The sequence below is a fragment of the Pan paniscus genome, chromosome 4 (assembly GCF_029289425.2).
Source record: "Pan paniscus chromosome 4, NHGRI_mPanPan1-v2.0_pri, whole genome shotgun sequence".
Taxonomy (NCBI): Eukaryota; Metazoa; Chordata; class Mammalia; order Primates; family Hominidae; genus Pan; species Pan paniscus.
Genome location: NC_073253.2, coordinates 10,627,570 through 10,650,044, shown reverse-complemented (window position 1 = coordinate 10,650,044; position 22,475 = coordinate 10,627,570). Strand labels below are relative to the sequence as shown.

Below are 22,475 nucleotides of genomic sequence, written 5' to 3'. Positions count from 1 at the left end.
ACCAGTACCCAGCCAAAACATGGGGGCTAGGGACCCCTGAATTATACTACTATGTAACAAGGAAGTATCTTCCTTTTAGTAAATATCTTTTTACATATTTATTTTAACAAAGTAACCAATAACACAGCTACTTGACAACTGAATACCACAGGTTTAGATAAATATATTATTCAATATACTCTATCAGCCCGCTTGAGAACTGGAAAAAAAAAACCTAAACAAAACTATAGGTTAGCACAATTAATTCAAAAAAAAAAAAAACAATGGAAACATCTTCTTACCACTGACAAAATAAATCTTCGGAGATGCCTATATATTGGCAAATGGATCATTTCCTGTACTGGATTGAAATCTGGATCATTCAAATTCCTTAGAAACCACAGGACACCAGGTCGAAGTACCTGCAAATATATTTTAAATACTATGAATATTCACCAATGTCTTCAAATTCTATATATGAGCTAAAACATTAACAGAAAGATAAGCACTTAGAATTATTCTGGCATCTAAAGTGGGCCCCAGAAAATGTACATGGTATTCTTAGGAAAGTAAGTTCCTAAACCAGAATCTTTATGAAAACTACCCTGTGTCTGATGATGTCCTTCGACATCATCATTCACTAGGGGCGGGGGGAAAAAAAACATTCATTGGGTCCAATGTGTCAAGAAATCTAGACCTCTGAGATGAAAAATAAATACAACCATTACTATCGTAAAAGGGTTATGTTGCAATTTATAAATGTCCTAAATAGACGGTCTGATTTGCCTTCCCCCTGTAAATGAAAATCATCACCCAAGAGGCTGCAGGTGATGGGGTAAAGGAGGAGTCTGGGTACTAGTTCTATGTGGTCCAAACTCACTGAGTTACCCTCTGTAACGCATCTAATCTGCCCAAACTTCTATTCTCCATCTCCTAAACAAGGGGTTACAGTGTGTGATTTCTAAGGTTCTGCCTAAGTTCCACATATTAAAATTTTATATCAACAAAAACCACCACACTGATAAAATGAAAGAAATCATTATAAAGCATTTTATTCACTTAATGAAGTAATCTGGAGTTCACATATAATTACATTTTTAAGAAACACATTTCTGTACTTGCTTTAGTTCTCAATCATTTGTTTCAAAGAAAGAATGAAAGCTTTAGTTACCAAGAGAATTTATTGAAATTATACTGTATGATTCAGGAGAATGCTTTGGTCCCTGACCCCTCCTCCTCTTCCTCAAATCTTTCAAAGAACAAAGTACACCAAGAGCAGCATTCAGCCTTTGTGCTTTTGTGTTCCCTTCTCACTGGAATTGTCAACCTGGTCCTCCACACCCTGCACATCTCCATCACCCATCTCCGTGTAAGCCGACATTTTCAATGCTGTATTCATTTTCAGGCTATAAAATCGAGGAGAACAGGAATTGTGCCTTTGTTTCTCACTGAAACCCCAGAATGCAGTATAGTGTCCAGCACACAGTGACCATTCAGTATTTGGGGAATGACTGAGCTTGAGATGTACACTAATCAAATACTCAACTGCTTTCATCATCTTCAAATCACTAAGAACCAGATTAGAAAAACAGAACTAATAAAGGTATCAGGCCAGGCACAGTGGCTCACACCTGTAATCCCAGCACTTTAGGAGGCCAAGGTGGGTGGATCATTTGAGGTCAGGAGTTCAAGAACAGCCTGGCCAACATGGTGAAACCCTGTCTCTACTAAAAATACAAAAATTAGCCGGGCATGGTGGTGGGTGCCTGCAGTCCCAGCTACTTGGGAGGTTCAAGCAGGAGAATCACTTGAACTTGGGAGGTGGAGGTTCCAAGATCATGGCACTACATTCCAGCCTGGGCAACAGAGCAAGACTCAGTATCAAAAAGTAAATAAATAAATAAATAAATAAATAAATAAATAAATAAAGGTAATCCATCAGGCCAGTGAACTGGAATCATAAAGGACCCTCATTGTAATTCTATACTTAAGGCGCCTAAATCAAAATGATTTTACATGTCTGATCCTGCAAAACCATATCCTTTTGGTTATTTCCAGCAGTACAGTTCCTTGAAGTCTGAGACACACTCACATCATACAAAATTCCAAGAGTCTGTATTAGAGGATGGCTAAAGTATATACGAAGTGTGACAAAATGAGTACTCTTATCTTTTTCCTCAGTTGAATCGTCTTTCAAACTCAGACAGAAATATTAAAACTTGCCAATTATGGAGACAAACAACTGCAACAGTTTAAAGTAATTAAGTCAAAGTCCCCTATAAGTTATTCCCTCTTAGAATAAAATAGTAGAGAATATGATTTAGGTAGGAAATCATCATAGCCTTTGAGACATGACTGGTGGTGAAAGCAAAAGTCCTTTTTATAAATGCACAGCATCAGCATTTCCCTGTGGACTTACCTCTCTCAGTAGTAGAATGAAGGAGGCAAAGTAGAAGACATATACCATTCCCACTAGCCAATGCAGAAACATGGTAGTACCTGGAGCCGACTGAAAGCTCAGTTCTCGATCTTTCAGAGTAGCATCAAACATTTCCTGAGACAAAAGAGGACAGGTAAGAGAAATCTGTGCCCCCTACATTTGCCAAGTTAACATTTTCATCTTCTAGGAAATAAATAATCAATATGCATGCAAGGAACAATTCCTAGAACTGCAGTTCACTTAATGTCATTCCACGGTGTCACAGAACTATATACAAGATTGGCTACTGCTTCAAATATAAAGAATGATAAACCAATTAGTAAAAGCTTTATTAATACTGATTCTATTAAAGAACTATTTTTGATGAATGTAAAACATTTTCTTGGTTATAGGTCTGCATTCTTGAGAAGTTTTAAAAGTAAGGTATGGGAAGGTAAATGTTATCTCAGAACCAAAGGCAGCTTTTCTACACATAAAATATTTTTGAAACAATCAAAAACTGATTATCACTAACAGCAATTAAAGACTATAATCAAGACTGAGCATATTAGTTAAATCAAATGATTAGGGTTAAATTTATTACTACAAAGACAGTTTCCTTATCAAATTATTCTCTATGTATATAATGTCTTGGCATTATCTACACAAATTTACGACAGCAAAATGGGCAATAAAATTCTCCACTATTAGAAAGATTCCATCCAAACTATCCTGACATCAAAAATGTGCACAAAGCCTCAAAAACTCAGGTACTCAAGAAAAATTAACATTAAGATCCTATACTGATACACATGCCAAAAGAATAAGCAAATTATCAAATATTTGCTTTCCTTTAAAAAGAATACATGCTGAAGACTTCCTCTTTTGAAGCCCTTAAATTATGCTATTATACAATAATGAATACTCAACTTACCAAGGAACAGATATCCAGCCACCAACCACAAATGAGAGGGAATACTCCAATTTCTACCACCACTAACAAAGAGACCTTAAGTGAAAATAAAGGTCATCAGTATCACCCAAATGTAGGAGAAATCATTTCCAATTTTAAGTTATAACAGGAATTACCTTAACAACAATATAGCAGACTCCCAGTAAGCGACGAGATCTATGAAATTTCACAAGAGTTGCCAAGCCCTACAGCATCAGGTCAAGGAAAAACTGAGTATTTAAAGGTACAATGAAACAGGTAACTACTTAGCCAACATTTAGTATTTTTTGACAGAATTAATTTATTTCACATTTTGTCCACACTGACCCTTACTGCAAATACCTACAACTTTTACTAAGAGGACAAGGATAGACAAGTTTCGCCATTAATGAAGAGTTCTTTGGTATGAATAATATTAGTGTACACCCAAGTTGGTTCATTAAAGGATACATGACAAATTATCAGTGTTATTGCTAAAAGTATATACCCAACTATGGTTGTGATTAGGCCTTCAAAATGAGATGCTTGGACCTGGAAATAAGAAAAAAGTAAATAAAATTTAATTTTACAACATGTCCTACACCCCGGTTTCCCCATATTAAACAATCTAAATGACTAAAAGAGAATTGTCGAGACAATTTATAACCAGGAAACAACTGTAAAATCTGCTTTGGATGACATCTCTGAAAACCAAATTCTCTCACTGACTGTTATATATTACTAAAAAATGAAGAAAAATTAAATAACACTTTACCCAAGGAGACAAAATAACAGTAGAGTGAATTAAATTTTACAAAAACAAGAGCACTGTAATACAACAGCCTGCCCTCTACTCTCACTCTAAAGCAGATTTGCTGAAGGCTAACCACTGAAAGCAGGAACACACTGCCCAAGTCACCCACCAGCTGGGTAATATCCTAGCCACCTCATTTCCTACCACTAGAAGTAACTGTTCAAGTTTCCCTTGCTCTGCAAATCTGTCCCATTCTCAACTTATAGAAAGAATTTTGAAAGTAACAGTGCCTGTCGGTATTTTTTGATTCCTGAGTTTCAGATAGCAAGTGGCAAAAGTTTGGAAAGTCAAAATTTTTCAAAACACTTACCTGAACCTTTCAAGTTCTTGAATTCAACTAGTGAGAATCAGAGGTGTACTAAATATGAGAAGACTTCAGAACGTGATCTCTCAGATCTCAAATATACAAACTGAGCTTATGATCCCAGATAGTCAGCTTTTCCATAAAAGACTAAATTGTTCTAGGGCCCCAACAGAGAAGTAATAATCCTTCCAAAATTTATTTACCTCTGGAAAATACTGATAAAATGTCAAAACTAAAGCACTCTAGAAAACACTACAACCCGTCATTCCAAAATATTCTACCCTTTTTAAATTGATTGATATATTGTTACTTTTCTAAATTCAGCAGGGGGCACCTGGGGAAAGGGAAAGAAGAGAACATACAGGTTCTTGAGATGGACAGAAAATCAGCCGGTGGGAAACTTTCCCACGGTATGCCTCAGGCCCACCCAGCTGAATGGATTTCAGAGCACATTTTCATTAGTTGGCAACATGAGCACTATCTCTTGAGCCACTGTTATTTTTTTTTAAAAAGAATGAGACGGTATTGCCTAACTATTCCCTTGCATAATGCCAATGAAGAAATGATGTAACTCTTTAGAATACTATTTGATTAATAATCACATTTGGGAGTAATGAATGAAAGTAACTTTGTAAAAGTATTATACTCACGTGTTCTTCAAATCCCAAACCAACAAGGGAGAAATGACCAATATGGTAAGGGCAAAATGCTAAAAAGGGGGAAAAAATTCCATGAAAACTCCAACATCAAAACAATGAACACTCCTACTACAATTCCCCACTAAAAGGAACTAGGGCTTCTTGGAGAAATGAAAGATTCCAGAACTAGGCTAAAAATACACTGCCTAGGACATTCTCTGTAACTAGAGAACAACAAAGCTATTAAGGTCTAATAGGGCCATGCCAAATCAACACAGAAACCATTGTGAAAACAGGCCAAAGAGAGGATAATATGAGCATCAAAAAGAATAATGACCAAAACTGATGGAAAAACACTGAACATACACAAATCCATGAGTTTATGATGCTCAAAAAAGGAAAAGTCCAAAATAATAATCACGAAAAGAGAAAAAGCAACATCAAAGAAAACACTTTGATGTTTTGGAAGCAGTTAACACACCCATGTGAATAGTTAATGCACCAATTCCTTATTCTGAAAACCAAAATTAATGGGAAAAATATGAGCATCTGTCCTACTTGCCCCGGACAGACAGGTTTGGGTTGACTGAATAGTCCCAAATTGATAAGAATTTCTTCTTCTTTCAGAAAAGTCAGCCAATAAATATAAAAAATGACTGTTTAAAATATCACTCCCAACAGATTATTTTATAATGGTAAAGGGAAAAACAAAACCTAAGATTAGAGGCCCAGGTTGATATCAGCTGAATCCAGTGATAAAAGTGGATAATCCAACATCATGTATCTCAGCTCCTCACATATACTATTAATAGGCACAGTGTGACCAGTGATGGATTTGTCCCAGATGTATTCAACCTGAATCTAATAAGGCCCTTAGATCTGACTTCCAGTTTAAGAGAAATATGGGAGACAAAGGATAAAGGCAGAGGACATCCAGGAAGCAGATGGACGGATGTAAAACATGACATGCTGCAAGAACAGTTAACCTAATCCCAGCAACAAATCAATGGCCAAATAGGGTGAGTTGGGGGAAGCAAAGAGAAGAGTACTCTAGATTAAAAGACTAATAACTTATAACTTAACAACTAAAAGTAATATGTGGACCTTATTTGGGTCTTCATTCAAAGAAACCAACTGCAAAATGGTATGTAAGGGACAACCCAGAGAATTTGAATATGATGGATTATTAGGAAATACCAAATTCTAGTAATTTTGTAAGGTGAGATAATGGCATTATAGCTAAGTATGAAAGTATTTTTAAAATCTTTATAGCAAGAATTTTTAGAGTCTTCTTTTTCCTCAAGTCTTTCTGGCTAAATTTTACTTCATTCCTAATAATAAAATATAGTTATCTTTTCTTTATGGTAGAAATAAATCGACAGCACAGTAGATTACCAGGGGAGTGGGAAACTCAATCATGAAGACAGAAGTCAGAGTGAACCTACTAGGGATCTGGCCTCTAACCCTTTCTATTTCATGGGTAGGAATCTTTTTGAACATGTATTTCCAATATATTTAAATTTATTTATAAATTATATATACATATTAGTTTACTAACATATTGTGTGTAATATAAAGCAGAAGAAATTTAAAAAGGTAAGGAAAAAAACTGTATGTTGAATTTTGCCTATTTTGCTCTCATATCCCAGTCTGAAGACGACTCAACTAGGCCCCTGGGAGGGGCAAGTTTTAACTCTATTAGCAGATGTATTAAATAATTATTAACCTTAAATACCAGTTGCAACAATCAATTTCCATCCCATTACACACAAACTAATGGAAAGGCATCCTGAAATTAAGGACAATTTCTCAGGATTGTCACCTTCTAGTGGAAGACCACAGCTTTGTCAAATTATATTTCTGCAAAGCATATGACCACAAGAGCCAAAAAATTGCCTGTAGAAAACTTCCAACAGAGCAACCCATGCAAGAAAAAAACAGGAGGGTGTTTAATCCCAATGATTAAAAGAAAAAGTACGTTCCTAATGGAAGAAAACTTGTTTCATTTCAAAAGATTCCAAAAGATTCTAACTATATAATAAAACATAAGTTTACTAAGAAAATTCTTTTCGCAATATAAGCTCAGGAGGTTGGATTAGAAAAAGCTTTACTTTGATTTCTATAAATCAGAGTTCTTATTTGTATAATTCATGTTTTAAATGTGACCTGGTTCTCCAAACATTAATTTAGCATTAAGCTTTTCTGCAAGAGTAAAGACTTAAATCTATAGATCATTTTTTCTCTCAAAAAAAAAAAAATGCAGTCAAGATCATAACAGTTTCACAGTCTATATATGAATTATTTTACATAATGAAAAATAAATGCAGGATAACATACAGACACCCCCACATGTAAAGGGAACAAAAAATCCTAATAAATCTGCACCTTTGTGAGTATCTACTAAAAATTAAGAAATCAATGGAAGTATCCGAAATACTTTGTTAACAAAATACAAGTAAATTTATCTTCCTCTTTTACAGATAATACACAGAAATCAATTTTTGGTCTCATCCTCAGTCCAAATATTCAAAGCCCCTTACACCACATGGCTTCTTATTAAAGACGTCTGCTTTACACGTCACAATGTAGTCCCCAACAGAGCAAATAACTTGGAATTTGGTGGAAGAAGCCTTGGGAAATCTCTACTCATCCTCTTCAGCAGAGCTGAGGGGTAAATCCCATGTACTAAGGAAGGAATTTCTCATAGATTATCCCTATATAGGGATATGTTGCCTGAAGTCTCTGAGACACAAATTATAGGACACCTAACAATAACCCCATTCCATCAGACTCTACGTCCTCACCCCTAAGAGATACAGAAACTGAATTCTAAGGCCTTGGTTTACTCAACTTAGTTTTCCTTACCTCTTCTGGAAAGGAGAAAAACCTCTGTCAACAGTGTCTCCTCAACCTTGCCTTTCTTTCTCTAATTACTCCCAATGGAAGGGACCATTGTGTGCTGTCAAAGAATCCTCACAGCTGCCCTCGCAGAAGTGCTTGGAAGTGATTTTGTATGTGCTGGAATCTGGTTCTAAGGGGTGCTCACATTTGGGGAAGGCTTACTGTCTTCCCACAAGCCTACACTCAGCTCTGGTAACAGCTCCCAAGTCAAGATCTCTAGAAGGCAATGGTCAGGATTTTGATAGATGAAAACAAGATATTCCACCATAGGGAAGAGCACACACAATCAGCATAAAACTAATTCCAGAAATGGGAAACTGTATATTTTCAAGTCGGTCTAAAACCAGCTTCTACAAAAAAAAAAAACCCAGAAATGCCCAACAGAGGGAGAGATAGGTAGGTAACTGCAGTCACTGCTGCTTAGGAAAGTATCTGTCTGTCTGGGGCCTATCTATACAGGGTTTGTATCTGAAACTATTTTCATATACTGCTTAGTATTTATTTCTATGTTAAAAAATAATAATAAACCTATAACAAGGCTCCTGCAAAACTAAATTCCTACCATAATACTATAAAAAAAAAAGCACAAACACAACTTACCAAAAACAAGAATGAACAGTGTATTTAAAGATACCACCCAGAAGACATGTTCCTAAAGGAAAAAAGCATCAATAAAGCATATTCAATTCATACTTAACATATGTTTAATTGGACTATTCCACTTATTTAGCTAGAGCCAAATAGTAAAAACAGCTAAGATTGAAATTTTCCCTCTATTGTTTTGGGATTTCAATCTAGACATAATATGTAACTTTCATTTTTCATTAGATAGCTCATACAACTAAGCCTAATAAAACTCAAAAATGTTACATGTACAAAAAACAAATTCATTTATAAACACTTCCTTTTTAGAAATAATCTACGACAAATTACATAGATTTTCATAACTACCAGATTTCATTTAAATCAAATGACACTAAAAATTTCAAATGGAGAAAAATTTGAAAGCCAAATTAATTGTAAACATCATGTTAATGTCAACTGCAGTGTTTCTTTCAACATCCAATCTGCCTTCTTGACACCTACAAGGTCACTATTGCCTGGCTACCACTCCTTTGGAAAACTCTAGCTTGATCTCCTCTGGTCCCTCCACTCCCTATGGTGCCCTGACTTTCTTTGTCCTGTCTCACCTGACCATCTGGTCACCTCCCACAGTTACATACTGTCACCTCTAAGGTGACAGCTATCTGCCTATTCCTTCAGCCATGTTACACACACCTTAGCTATGCCCCATGCTGACACTGACCAGACTGCCCAAGTCCATTCATTCATGCCCACAACCTTCCCCGCAACCATCAAGTTAAATGATCCTTCCAAAGATCTTTTGTCTAAAAAAAGGATTTCTCTGTTCAGGTCCCCTAATCTTCCACAAATCCAACCAGAAAGAAGGGTAATTAGTTTGTGAATGACTACTACATTTCTTCTCACCATGTGGGCTCAATTTTTTCAACCTCTCTGCCTTAAGGGCTCCTAAATTTTCCCTATCCCCAACACATTTTATACTTCAACCTCTGTTATCTTCGCGGAAAATCTCCTGCTGACAAACTCCATTCCACTAAGAAAGACCTAATCAAACCCTCTTTTGTGCCCCTCTAGTGTCCTATGCACACTTTTTGTCACTGAGACTCCAAAACATTCCTTGTTTACATGTTCATTTCTCTCCACCACACTATAGAGCATCTTTGAGAACAGGGACCCTGTCTCATTCATAGGCATTGAATTCATAGGCACTGAATTCCCCAGTGCCTAGCACAATAGCTGGCATACTATACATATTAAATATTTTTTACTAAAATAATGAATTCATCCTGTCGAAGGTTTTTCCAATAATTCAAATGAGTTTGAGTCACCACCACTATCTCAACGACTTCTGTCCTTCATTTATGAGGAACTGACGGGGTAAGGAATATAAATCACTATGTGGCCAAATAATGCTTTCTATACTGACTGTGATCAAACCATGACTAGAAGCTCATTAATATCACATTCCCACTAAACTGTGGAATTATACCAGATATGTTCCTAAAAACCTACACACTGCTAAATTCAACATCCTCTTCTGGTTAACATCTGGAGCCAGCCTGAGGAGAAGGCCAACACTGAGGACAGCAAAGGAGACAGATGGAGATATCTCGGTCTCTGATGACATTGTTGGGCCTATGGATCAAGCAACCTCAAGCCCATTCTTCCTCTGGACTTCCTGTTAAATTAATGTTCCAACCAGCAGGGGTTCTGCTACCTGCAGCCAAAGTCATCTTAAGCTATTTAAAAATCCCAAATGGCAAATAACTTCATATTACAGGACCTGAAAACAGCACCATTTCTTCTTTAAAGAACAAGTTCTTTAAAGAATTGCTCCTCACCTTAGACTTGCAATCTTTACTAATATGGCAAAGTTCCTAGGTAAAGACAGGTGGGGTTCAGCAAACAGGAAAACCTAACATCAGCCTGGGGTGTCTCACTGTGAAAATAGGCAAAACTGCTTTGCTTCCACCAGTACAGGCAATAAACACTGCAAGATGAAACTTTAAAAGAAGACCAAGTTCTTTTTAACTACCATTAACTTTGGGGTTTATTTTATTTGCTAAAAATCAAATATTTAATAATTGTTTTAAAATATTGCCTTTATGCTTTTTCAGTATTTTCAGCACACTAAACATACAATCTTCAACATATAAAGTAATTAAAAGCCAAAGGGCATCTTGACCTTTACTACATACTATAAATGTGAAGTTTCTGAATCACTAAGACAACTCCAATTCTGTTACTAGAAAGAATTAGTTTTGGCCGGGCGCGGTGGCTCACGCCTGTAATCCCAGCACTTGGGGAGGCCGAGGCGGGCAGATCACGAGGTCAGGAGATCGAGACCATCCTGGCTAACATGGTGAAACCCCATCTCTACTAAAAATACAAAAAATTAGCCGGGCATGGTGGCGGGCACCTGTAGTCCCAGCTACCTGGAAAGCTGAGGCAGGAGAATGGCATGAACCCAGGGGACGGAGGTTGCAGCGAGCCAAGATCACGCCACTGCAGTCCAGCCTGGGTGACAGAGTGAGATTCCATCTCAAAAAAAAAAAAAAAAAAAAAATTAGTTTTACTTACCAGAAAAACTAGCGATCCATCAAGTCCTAGCATCTAAAATAAACAAAAATGATAAGCATTAATTTAAGATGCAACAGAACTTTCTATTCTAATTTACGAAAAGCCTCATTTTCCTTTCAATATCTTTAAACACAGTCCTCACCCACTTCCTATACTTTCCAATACTTCCTATCATTTTCAGAAAATAAAAAAAATTCTGTTTCTGAATGAGAGTTTTATATTTTGGGTCTCCTTTTATTCAAAATTACATGATTTATAAAGTCTAAAACAATTCCGTCTTGGATTTGTTACTCAAGATATACAGCTAATTAAGACTACTTCATAATAAAACTGTATTATTTTGTCAACTGAAGCATGAAAATACTACTTAAATTTAAATTGTTATTTTGTTTTTCAAAAGTCCACAATTTCAGGTAAAACATTTCCTAAATGGAGCAAGATTTTGTAAGACCAAAAAAAGCCACCAACATCACAATATTTTGACCATAAACAATATATCACTTAACTTTCACTAGGAATGAAAATTCTAGTAACTTTTCATCAACTGTAACGATAACATTAGTGTATACATCTAAATACACCAAAGTTTAAAATATATTTTAGGATTAAAACACCAGGATACTTGACAGAAAAAGGTCTTACTCTTTCCCATGTAAGCTCTTCAGCAGCTCGGTCCCATTCTAAAGCATTCCAATTCATGTCATCTGAAAATATAATTGCAATTTAAAGATTACTTGAACTAAAAATAATAAATAAAAAAAATAGAATGCACTAAAAATAGTAAAATTTACTACTTTGTAAGCTGTTGTTGAGAAGCTAAGCCACATTTCCATACTGAGTATTTGCTTGTCAGGGAACAAATAAGAATAAAAACATACATATAAATAAATAATACATATAAAGTAAGGTAATCCTAGATTGAGATAAATGCTAGAAAAGGAATAAATAAGGTTATGTGAAAGAGAGGAATTCAATAGCTCTAAGCCAGGAAAGAATCTGGCAGATTTGAGAAAAGTAAGGAAGCCAGGGGACTAAGGACATTCTGAGTAATGATATGGGTAGTAGAAAGACAGAAATCAGATCATACAAGAGGAATGTGGAGTTTGGATTTTATTCTTTAGTAATGGGAAAACTACTAAAAGACTTAAAGGCAGCAGAGTAATATGAACTATGTGGAGCAAGAATGGAAGGAGAAAGAATAGTTAGGAGCTACTGTATTAGATCAAGAGAGAGAAATAATGGCCAGACCCAAGGGTAGCAGCAGGCTGTATTCTCAGAGTCTCTGACCTCCCCCTGCAAAGGCCCCCTGTTACCATTACACAAGTCACTTTTTCTCATCCTTCAGAGGTCTCAGCTCAAATACCAGGTACTCTGAGCTACCTGGAAAACCTTATTCAAAATAGGTCTAGGCTGGGCACAATGGCTCATGCCTATAATCTCAGCACTTTGGGAGGCTGAGGCAGGAGGATCACTTGAGCCCAGGAGTTCAAGACCAGCCAGGACAACAGGGAGAACCCATCTCTACCAAGAAAACAAAAACAAAAACAAAATTAGCTGGGCATGATGGCACACATCTGTGGTCCCAGCTACTTGGGGAGCTGAGGTGGGAGGATCACTTGAGCCCAAAAGGTCAAGGTTGCAGTGAGCTGTGTTCCTGCCACTGTACTCCCTCCCAGATGACCTTGGCTCAAAGGCAAAACCTTGTCTCAAAAAAAAAAGTAAATTAATTAAATAGGTCTCTCCCCAACAGCATCCTCAGAGCAACCTGCACAACACTTATCATGACGTGTATTTCCTACTTTTTCACTAAACCAGAAACTCCAGGAATGCAGCAGCCTAATGTTTTGGTCACAGTTATATGCTCAGTGTCTAACAGAGTACCTGACACAAAGAGACACAAAAATATCAGGCTGCCAAGTAGAACCAGAGATAGTGCAAAGCTTGACAGGAAAACTGTGGTGGGAGGGAGGAGGGGAAGTGAGTGACCAACAGCTGACTGGTAGAACCTGTCTTGGATCTTTTTTTTTTTTTCTTGAGACGGAATCTTGCTGTGTCACCCAGGCTGGAGTGCAGTGGCATGATCTCAGCTCCCTGCAACCTCTGCCTCCTGGGATCAAGTGATTCTCCTAGCTCAGCCTCCCAAGTAGATGGGATTACAGGCGTGCGCCACCACACCCAGCTAATTTTTGTATTTTTAGTAGAGATGGGGTTTCACCATGTTGGCCAAGCTGGTCTCAAACTCCTGACCTCAGGTGATCTACCCATCTCCTGTCTTGGATCTTATTTTACATTCTAGAGTTTACACTGCTAGAAAACGAGACGTTGATTTATTTAGATGGCATCTTGTCTGCAGTATAAACTTCAAGATTCTTTTTCAGTCTTATAAATCGCACTGACTCAAGGGACATGGAAAGAGAGAAGCAAATGAATGAGGTAAATCTGTATCAAAGTCCTTTATTTAAAAAAAGTAGTACCTAATCCAACTTGAAAAACAGTTTCTTCCTATCTATTCTATTAAAAAAGTCCTGTGTAGGCCGGGCGCAGTGGCTCACGCCTGTAATCCCAGCACTTTGGAGGCCGAGATGGGCGGCTCACAAGGTCAGGAGATCGAGACCATACTGGTAACACGGTGAAACCCCGTCTCTACTAAAAATACAAAATATTAGCCGGGCGTGGTGGCGAGCGCCTGTTGTCCCAGCTACTCGGGAGGCTGAGGCCGGAGAATGGCGTGAACCCAGGAGGCGGAGCTTGCAGTGAGCCGAGATAGCGCCACTGCATTCCAGCCTGGGCGACAGAGCGAGACTCAGTCTCCCCCAAAAAAAAAAAAAGGCCTGTGTAAAAAGGATTTTAAAACACAAAACATGCCCTGTTTCATAGAAAAAAACATATTTATGCATATGTACATCCATAAATGCCAGTTTGCCAAAACAAAGTAAAAATAAGTTAGAAATAGAACTTCACAACATTAAAATCTGAAAACGCCAGCCCTTTTCCTCAATGCAAGTTGAGAACAGATTTGCAGTGCTGAAGAGTGAGGACACACAAGCAGCCATTACCCTGGGCTCCGTTATTAGCATCTGCCGCATCCTCCACACCAGCGTCATCTTCCTCCTCATTGTCCTCCTCCTCCTCTTCTGCCTGGTCATCCTGGGCATCAGGGTTTTCCCCCACCACTGCGTTCTCAGCTGGTGGGTTAGCAGGCTGATCAGCAGCAACATTTTCTGCACCATTTCCTCCTGCTGGAGCCTAAAATCACAGAAAAGCCCAGAAATTTAGATCCACTTGTCTGTTTTGCTCTGTTTCCAAATCACATTATTCCTGCTAAAAAAAACACAAAAAAACAAAAAAAAAAACTAGGCCAGGTGTAGTGGCTCATGCCTGTAATCCTAGCACTTTGGGAGGCTGAGGCAGGCAGATTGCTTGAGCTCAAGAGTTCAAGACCAGCCTGGCCAGCACAGCAAGACCCTATCTGTACTTAAATTAAAAAGTTAGCCAGGCATGGTGGTTTGCGCCTATAGTCCCAGCTACTCAGGAGGCTGAGGAAGGAGGATCTCTTGAGCCCAGAGGTTGTGAGGCTGCAGTTAGGTGTGATCATGCCACTGCCCTCCAGCCTGAGTGACAGAGCAAGAGCCAATCTCAAAAAACCAAAACAAACAAAAAACTAGAAAACAAATATAAACTCTACTAAATTCTGTTTAAAAACAAAACCTTTCAAAGACATCTTTTTTAAATGTATCTGATGTGGGATCAATTTTAGTATATAAGAACACAACCTCACTTCATAACACGTGGACATATTCATTCAGTATAATTTAGCGGATTAACAGTTCACAAAGCATTATAGAAAATGGTTAACAAATCTGGCTCTCTTAAAAACATTCTGTAGTCCTTTTTATAAGACAGCCTTTGTCTTTATTGACAGCATCAGGGATGAAAATACATTTTTTTAAAAATGTACATACATATATACATACATGCTCTGTCATCAAACACTTGAGGAAATGTTTCCAAATTTCTGCTCAGTGGGTAAGACTGTGTACATGGACTTCAGTATACCCCCCAACGCTGTTCCCACTCTAACTAGAAAATTAAGGGGCAAAGTCGTAATACCACTTTCTTGATTTTTCACATTTCTCTTCATCTTCACCCAAACCTTTCCGCTGCCCTCCTTTGTAATAACAAAAGAATGTTTATGAGGGACATGGAAGTCAAGAGTTTGAGTCTCAGAGAGAAACAATAATTCTCATGACCTACCTAAGTAAAATCAATTTTGGGGTAGGGGAGTTACCTCATTTTGGTGATGCCCCGCAGCATTGAAGGGTGGGGCAGCATGCTCCAACCAAATTGGTGCTCCCCCATGGACTATCTGCTCTCTCAACCACACCAGGCTGATGAATGCACACAGTGTGCACGTCACCACAAAACAACCCTGCAAACAATCTGCCAACAAATTTTCCCTATTAAAAAAAAAAGTACATATAATTACTCCAAAGAAGACTTAAAATTAGGAAAACAAAGGTAAAAAATTTTCTTATACTAAAGTCTCAGAAAAAAAAAACAGCCAGAAGAATAAATCATAATTTTTTGGATGAAAATCTCAAGTTTCTCCAAAAGAACTATTTGTGATTATGGTGAAATTCTACTTATAAGAGAACCTATACATATTTATATACTTGTATTATGTATTTTATTTAGGCATCAAATACCATCAGAACTATATGGAAATTACCTATCCATAGCCTATCTTTTGAAAATGGCCTAGAAACAGAAAGGCAGCAAGCAAAAAAAGACAAAAGCAGTCTAACACTTGACAAAGGCCAAGCATTAAATTTATGTAATTTACCAAAGGTTAAAAACTCTGTCCAACTCTAAGAATTTCTGTATCTTTATTTTACACACGTTTAAAAACTTGATTAGCTGACACCTGAACCCACACAAATTAATAGAATCATCAAATCAGAAAAGAGGAGAAGCTCCTCCAGATAAGTCTAATGACAACATAAAGAAATGAAGGTTGAGAGATATTCAGTATGCCATATGTAAGACAAAGAGGTCTATTATAGATTTTATAGAAGTTTGTCACTTGGCCAGGTGCAGTAGCTCATGCCTGTAATCCCAGCACTTTGGGAGGCCAAGGCAGGTGGATCACTTGAGGTCAGGAGTTGAGACCAGCCTGGCCAACATGGTGAAACCCCATCTGTACTAAAAATACAAAAATTAGCCAGGCATGATGGTGTGCACCTATAATTCCAGCTACTCGGGAGGCTGAGGCAGGAGAATCGCTTGAACCCAGGAGGCGGGGGCTGCAGTAAGCCAAGATTGAGCCACCGTACTCCAGCATGGGTACAGAGTGAGACTCCATCTCAAAATAAAAGAAGTTTTTCATTTAGAAAGCAAACCAAGTTTTGATGCTAACTGCAATCATACCAAAAGTGTATTAGTTTCTCAACAAATTCAGAAAGGCAAAGTATGGTTCCTTTAGTAATCATACAAGAAAATGCATCAAATATCATGATACTGAAGACCATTTTGTCCTTTTCCTTTCTTAAGAGGCTTATCTTTCCTTCCCTAGTCCATGTTTATGATTTCAGAATTATTCACAGATAACTCAAAAACCTCTGGACTCTTAGCCATTGGAAAATCCATTATTTTAATGGAATCACTTTTTTCCTCCATAGAAAACCCGAGAAGGGTCAATCTGGTAGACCTTGACCCAGCAGCTCCAAACTTAAACTAAACTGGTATGGCCTCTAGGAAAATATAGTCTGCAATATGTCCTGAATCAAAAGAGGAATCCTAACTACCACCTTAGTAAGGAACTCTCCAGGCTACTAAATTCTGAAAGGTTGGGACCAAAATATCCCCTTTACATCTTCCTTGCCATCAGCAATAATCCTAACTGTTTGTTACAGATTTTAAACATTTGGTGACAAACTCTGGAGTCCTTTTTCCTTACTCCTTTAATCTGGGCTGGTTTTGTGAATCCTGGACAAAGGCGATGCTGCCCAAGTTCCAGAGCCCAGAGGAGGGCCTGCAAGCTTCTTCTCTTGCCCTTTTAGAATGCTGCCCTGAGACTACCATGTAAAGAAGCCCTACTAGCCTTTTAGAAGATAAGAGGCCACAAAGAGAAGAACCAAGGCATCTCAGACAAACCATCTTAGATCATTAAGTCCCAGTAAAACAGCTGAGTGACCTAGGCAAGCCCAATAGATGAAAAAGCTCAGCTAAGCCCAGCCCAAACTGCTGACCCCAGAATTATAAGCAAATAAAATGGTAGCTGTTTTAAGCCACTAAGGTTTGGGACAGTTTGTTTTGCAGCAATAGATGACTGATACAGTGCACCTAGAGATGACCTCAATTACTGAGCTACAGAATACATAGAAACTGATAAAACATTAAGGAAATTTAAAGTAAAATTTCACAGAAAAAAAAATTCTATAGAGAGTGTAAAACATTACTCAGAAAAAAAGTAGTTTGGTCACAACTGCTATCAGAAAAACTGGCTCAATCTTTCAAACTGTAAAAGACAGCTAAAACCAAGCCATGTTTATAATTTATTTTGACTAGCCCCACTAGGCTTCCAGTGGTCCTCTGGAGTCAATGAGTAGTCTAATGAAAGCAGTTCAGGTGACACTCAAGCCTATCGGGTGAGAGGGAAAAAGAAGCCTGCCAATATAAGGCAAGCAATAATGCTTAATATCAAGATATAGTAAAGTAACTACAGGCAAGTTCTTAGCATTTATATTCTAATAATCATGGGAAACATTTAAAAAATAAATTTGAGTTCAAATGTGTATGTTAAAAACACATGTTAAAATGAACTCTTGGGCAAGCACAGTGACTCATGCCTGTAACCCCAGCACTTTGAGAGGCCGAGGCGGGCAGATTACTTGAGGTTAGGAGTTTGAGACAAGCCTGGCTAACATGGTGAAACCCCATCTCTACTAAAAATACAAAATATTAGCCTGGCTTGCTGCCACATGCTTGTAATCCCAGCTATTCAGGAGGCTGAAGTAGGAGACCCAGGAGGCAGAAGTTGCAGTGAGCAGAGATCACACCACTGCACCCTACCCCAGGTAATAGAGCGAGGCTCCATTTAAAAAAACAGAACAAAACAAAAAAACTTTTGTGAACATAAGACAGTAGTATGTATCTCAAACTGCGTGACAGCCTATTTAAAAAGTCATCCCAGATGGGCGCGGTGGCTCACGCCTGTAATCCCAGCACTTTGGGAGCCCGAAGTGGGTGGATCACCTGAGGTCAGGAGTTCGAGACCAGAGTGACCAACATGGTGAAACCCTGTCTCTACTAAAAATACAAAAATTAGCCAGGCATGGTGGCGAGTGCCTGTAATCCCAGCTACTCTGGAGGCTGAGGCAAGAGAATCGCTTGAACTCAGGAGGCGGAGGTTGCAGTGAGCCGAGATCGCACCATTATACTCCAGCCTGGACAACAGAACAAGACTCCATCTCAAAAAAAAAAAAAAGAAAGAAAAGTCATCCCATCATCACAAAACAGTCCCATAAAACAGGTATGTTTTAAAAGAAGTGTCATTTACATTTATCAGCTACTTCTACTGCAGCTATAACTGTTAGTGTAATAGACATAAATTATTGTTCTCAAAACAAAAGAATTTGCAAATTATAATAAAAATAAATATGCAAGGAAAAAAGCAAGCATCATCTACATCATGCAACATTCGTCACAGAGGTTCAATACTCACGTTGACAGCATATCTAATGGCAGCGTCAGTAGTGAGCTCACGGAGCCAGTAAACAAGCACTTGTAGATGCGGCCTACCGAAAAAGAGCATGATGGCACACAGTCACAACTCGCATCATGAATTCACATAGCTGCTCAAGAAAGCAGAGGTAAAGTGGAATGCCACAAATGCCACTGAAATAAACATTTAGTCTTTACAAGCCTAAGTCTCAAAATATTAAATTTTTAAAAACACAGTCAAGCACAAATATAGTGACAATGAAGAGTAAATGTTACACAATCATGTTTAGCGCTTAGATTCTCTCTAGGTTTAGTTGCTTTTTTTTATTGAATGAGCTTAGATGTTTGAAAAGAAAAATCTAAAGTAAAGATCTCCAAAATTATAATATAAAGAATTTTTTAAATTCTAGAATTCCAAAATTCATTAAGTCTGCTCAATAAAAGTTTTCAGTTTTGGAGGTATAAGTCTTTGAAATTAAGAGAATTTTTCAGTAGAGTATGTACTGCAATGCCATAAATGGCAACCTGACAACCAATATTTTAAAAGCACAGATTCACAGGTCCTCTAAAATACAGAATATAATTATTCTAAATTCTGGCCATTTAGAGAAAGACAAAGTATGGGTGAACGAACTGCTATCAAGGCAGAAAGTCTTTTAGTCAGGAAGGCAGAATTCTAGACAGAATGAGATAACAGACCACAGATTTGAAAATGGGGCACAAGAATAAAAACCTGAGGCTTTCTTTCAAACCAGTATTTGTGTATTAGCTTAAGCATTCCCTATATAGCCTTGTATCGGAGACTTCCATTCAGATTTTCAGTGACTTCAATGGCTGTTTTCAAAACCAAGTCAAAATGGAAAGGTAGGAAAAGATTTTCTGTAATAAAAATTACTTACATGTTTATAAAATACTCAGGCAAGTATGCTTGTAACAATGTAAAACTGACAAACCAAATGTTCATATAGGTAAATGGATTCATGTGCAACAGGCCTTCTTACTACAGAGTGCTGTGTATCGCTAAAAAAAAAAAAAATAAGACAGCACAACACTCACGTACATGGAAAGACCACCAGGATACGATGCTAAGCTAAAGAGAAAAGTTACAGAATATGTATCGTGTGATGTAATTTAAATTGTGTGTATCTGTATATAAACAAATTAGAACAGAAATCAAGCTTGTGATTAATAACTGTTAAATCTTGTAAGTCCTTACTTTTGCCTATTTCATCTACTGATTTCAAAGAGGCATGTTAAGTCTTTCACTATGACTGTGAATGCTTTACATCTTTCAAGGCCCAGCTTTCTGGTGTATAAAAGTTCTTTAATTCTATTTTCTTAGTGGATTATGCCTTTTATTAATATGAAATATAATGCTTTGTCCCATTTAATGCATTTGAATGATAACTGGCTGATTAATATTGCTCTGGCTTTTTGTTAGCCATTTGCTAACAAAACTATTTTTGTATCTCTTTAGCATTAACCTGTGCTGCTTTGTATTTATCTCTTGTAGTAGTGCAAGTTTCATACCTACACATCTATGAAGCTCTCTCGTAACAGAGAAATCTAAACCCTTATGATTACAGATGTATTTAATTTTATTTCCCTATTTCCTTCCTCTGCATTCCCTTCCTTTCTTTCCTGCCTTTGTTTGAAATTTCCAAATTTTATTTGCTGTTTCCCACTCATCCTATTTCTATTCTTCTAGCACTTGCCCTTGAGTTTTGTTATGTCTTTATTAAAGTATATTTTACATAAATCTTAAGTGTACAGATGGGTGAATTCTTAAAATATGTATATCTTCGGTAACTACCACCCAAATCAAGATGTTCAACACTTCCAGCTCCCCAGAAGGCTCCCTCAAGCTTCTTCCCAGGCAACAGCCCCTGCAAAAGGTAACCACTATTCAGATCTCTACCACTATAGATGAATGTAACCTGTTTTAAAATTTCACACACATGCAATCATACAATTTTGTGCCTGGCTTGTTTTTGTCAAAGAAGCAAAATTAATCCATGTTATTCCATGTCACAATAGTCAGCTCTTTTTCACTGCTATGTAGTATTCCGTTGCATGAATAAACCACAATGTATCCATTCTACTATTAATAGGCATTTGACTGATATCAGTTTTTAAGTACTATTAATAAAACTGCCGTGGTCATTCTTATACATATGTCCTTTAGTGAACAGAAAGTTCTTGTTCTGTTAGTTATATTCCCAAGAATGGAACTGCTAGATCATAAGGTATTTGTAATATTTAGCATCAGTAGATACTGCCAGTTTTCTAAAGTGGTTATAACATATGCGCTCCCCCTCGATCACTGTATACGTGTTCCAGATGCTCTATGTCCTGAGCAACATTTGGCACTGTCTACTCTTTTTATTTTTAGTCACCCTCCTTGTGCATTTCTCTAATGATGCTGAGCACTTTTTCATGTGTTTATTGGCTACTGTCATCCCTTGGTATCCATGGGGAATGGGTTCCAGGACTCTCCTCAATAACAAAATAAACAGATGCTCACATTCTACAGTCAGCATTGCAGAACCCACAGATACGGAGAGCTTAGTATATTTAGCTATTTTTCCAGAAATACCTGTTCAAAATTCTGTCCACTGCTTAATTGGGATGTGTTTGCCTTTTTGTTATTGATTTATATACTCTAGATACAAGTCCTTTGTTGGCTATGGGTACTGCAAATATCTTCTCTCACTCCATGGCTTTCAATTTTTTTTTTTTTTTTTTGAGTGCCAGAATTCAATTGCCTTTTATTCTTAAGTGTCTAAGGATGAACAGAAGTTTTTAACTTTAATTATGTTCAATTTACTAATATTTTGTTTTATGCTTATTCTCCTGTATTTTATTTTAGAAGTTTCTTTTTAACTTTCACATTCAGGCTTTTAAATTCATCTCAAATTAATTTCTGTGTTAGGTTGAGGTAATGATATGATTCATTTTTTTCTGTACGGCCATCTGATTGTTGCCATACCATTTACTGAAAAGACCATCTTTTTGCCACCGATCTGTGGTGGCACTTTTGTCATTAATAATGTAACAATGTAGTTTTGAGTCCAGTTCTGGGTAGTTATAAGTCTAGTCTACATTTTTAATGCACAGTTATGCTGTATTTTTCTACCTACATCTAGAACATCTATAATCTCCCCACAAATGAGACAAGCAATTTTAAAAGCTTTAATTTCTATCTTCCCGTCACAATTTCTCCCACGTTAAGATCATCTGGAATTTTAGTTCCAGGCTGTTACCCAAAAACTATTAATTATTGCAGATTAACAATTGAGACTTAGCTATATGAAACACTTCTTTGTATCTCACATCTTTCTCTCTTTGATTCCTTGCTCATTTAGTAAAGTATATCCTGTTTTTTCAAAAAGGTTTAAGGTAGTAAACTTTCCAATCCCTCACATCCATTGAAACATCTGTAGTTTGTCCTTCAATCTGAGAGTAATTTGCAGAAAGGGAATTTTAGGTTCAAAAACATCAAATTTTGAGTTTCCATTGTCTTCTAGCATTCAACATTGCTAATTTTAAGTCTGATGCCACTCTGATTTTCTTTACTTTGTAGGATAATCTGGAAGCATACAATC

The 22,475-nt window shown here is 37.3% G+C and overlaps 1 protein-coding gene across 1 annotated transcript in view; it reads right to left on the bottom strand.

Moving 5' to 3' along the window:
* MARCHF6 (membrane associated ring-CH-type finger 6) overlaps positions 1 to 22,475 on the bottom strand; it is an 87,057-nt gene that overhangs the window by 31,879 nt on the left and 32,703 nt on the right. Inside the window, exons 5-16 of the mRNA XM_003821953.5 lie at positions 18,872 to 18,944; positions 15,437 to 15,605; positions 14,205 to 14,394; positions 11,791 to 11,852; positions 11,149 to 11,181; positions 8,587 to 8,638; positions 5,098 to 5,156; positions 3,801 to 3,881; positions 3,488 to 3,556; positions 3,333 to 3,407; positions 2,399 to 2,533; positions 282 to 401 (exon numbers count right to left, since the gene is read on the bottom strand). Of these exons, the coding sequence (XP_003822001.1) occupies positions 282 to 401; positions 2,399 to 2,533; positions 3,333 to 3,407; positions 3,488 to 3,556; positions 3,801 to 3,881; positions 5,098 to 5,156; positions 8,587 to 8,638; positions 11,149 to 11,181; positions 11,791 to 11,852; positions 14,205 to 14,394; positions 15,437 to 15,605; positions 18,872 to 18,944 (1,118 nt within the window). The remainder of the gene's footprint in view (positions 1 to 281; positions 402 to 2,398; positions 2,534 to 3,332; positions 3,408 to 3,487; positions 3,557 to 3,800; positions 3,882 to 5,097; positions 5,157 to 8,586; positions 8,639 to 11,148; positions 11,182 to 11,790; positions 11,853 to 14,204; positions 14,395 to 15,436; positions 15,606 to 18,871; positions 18,945 to 22,475) is intronic.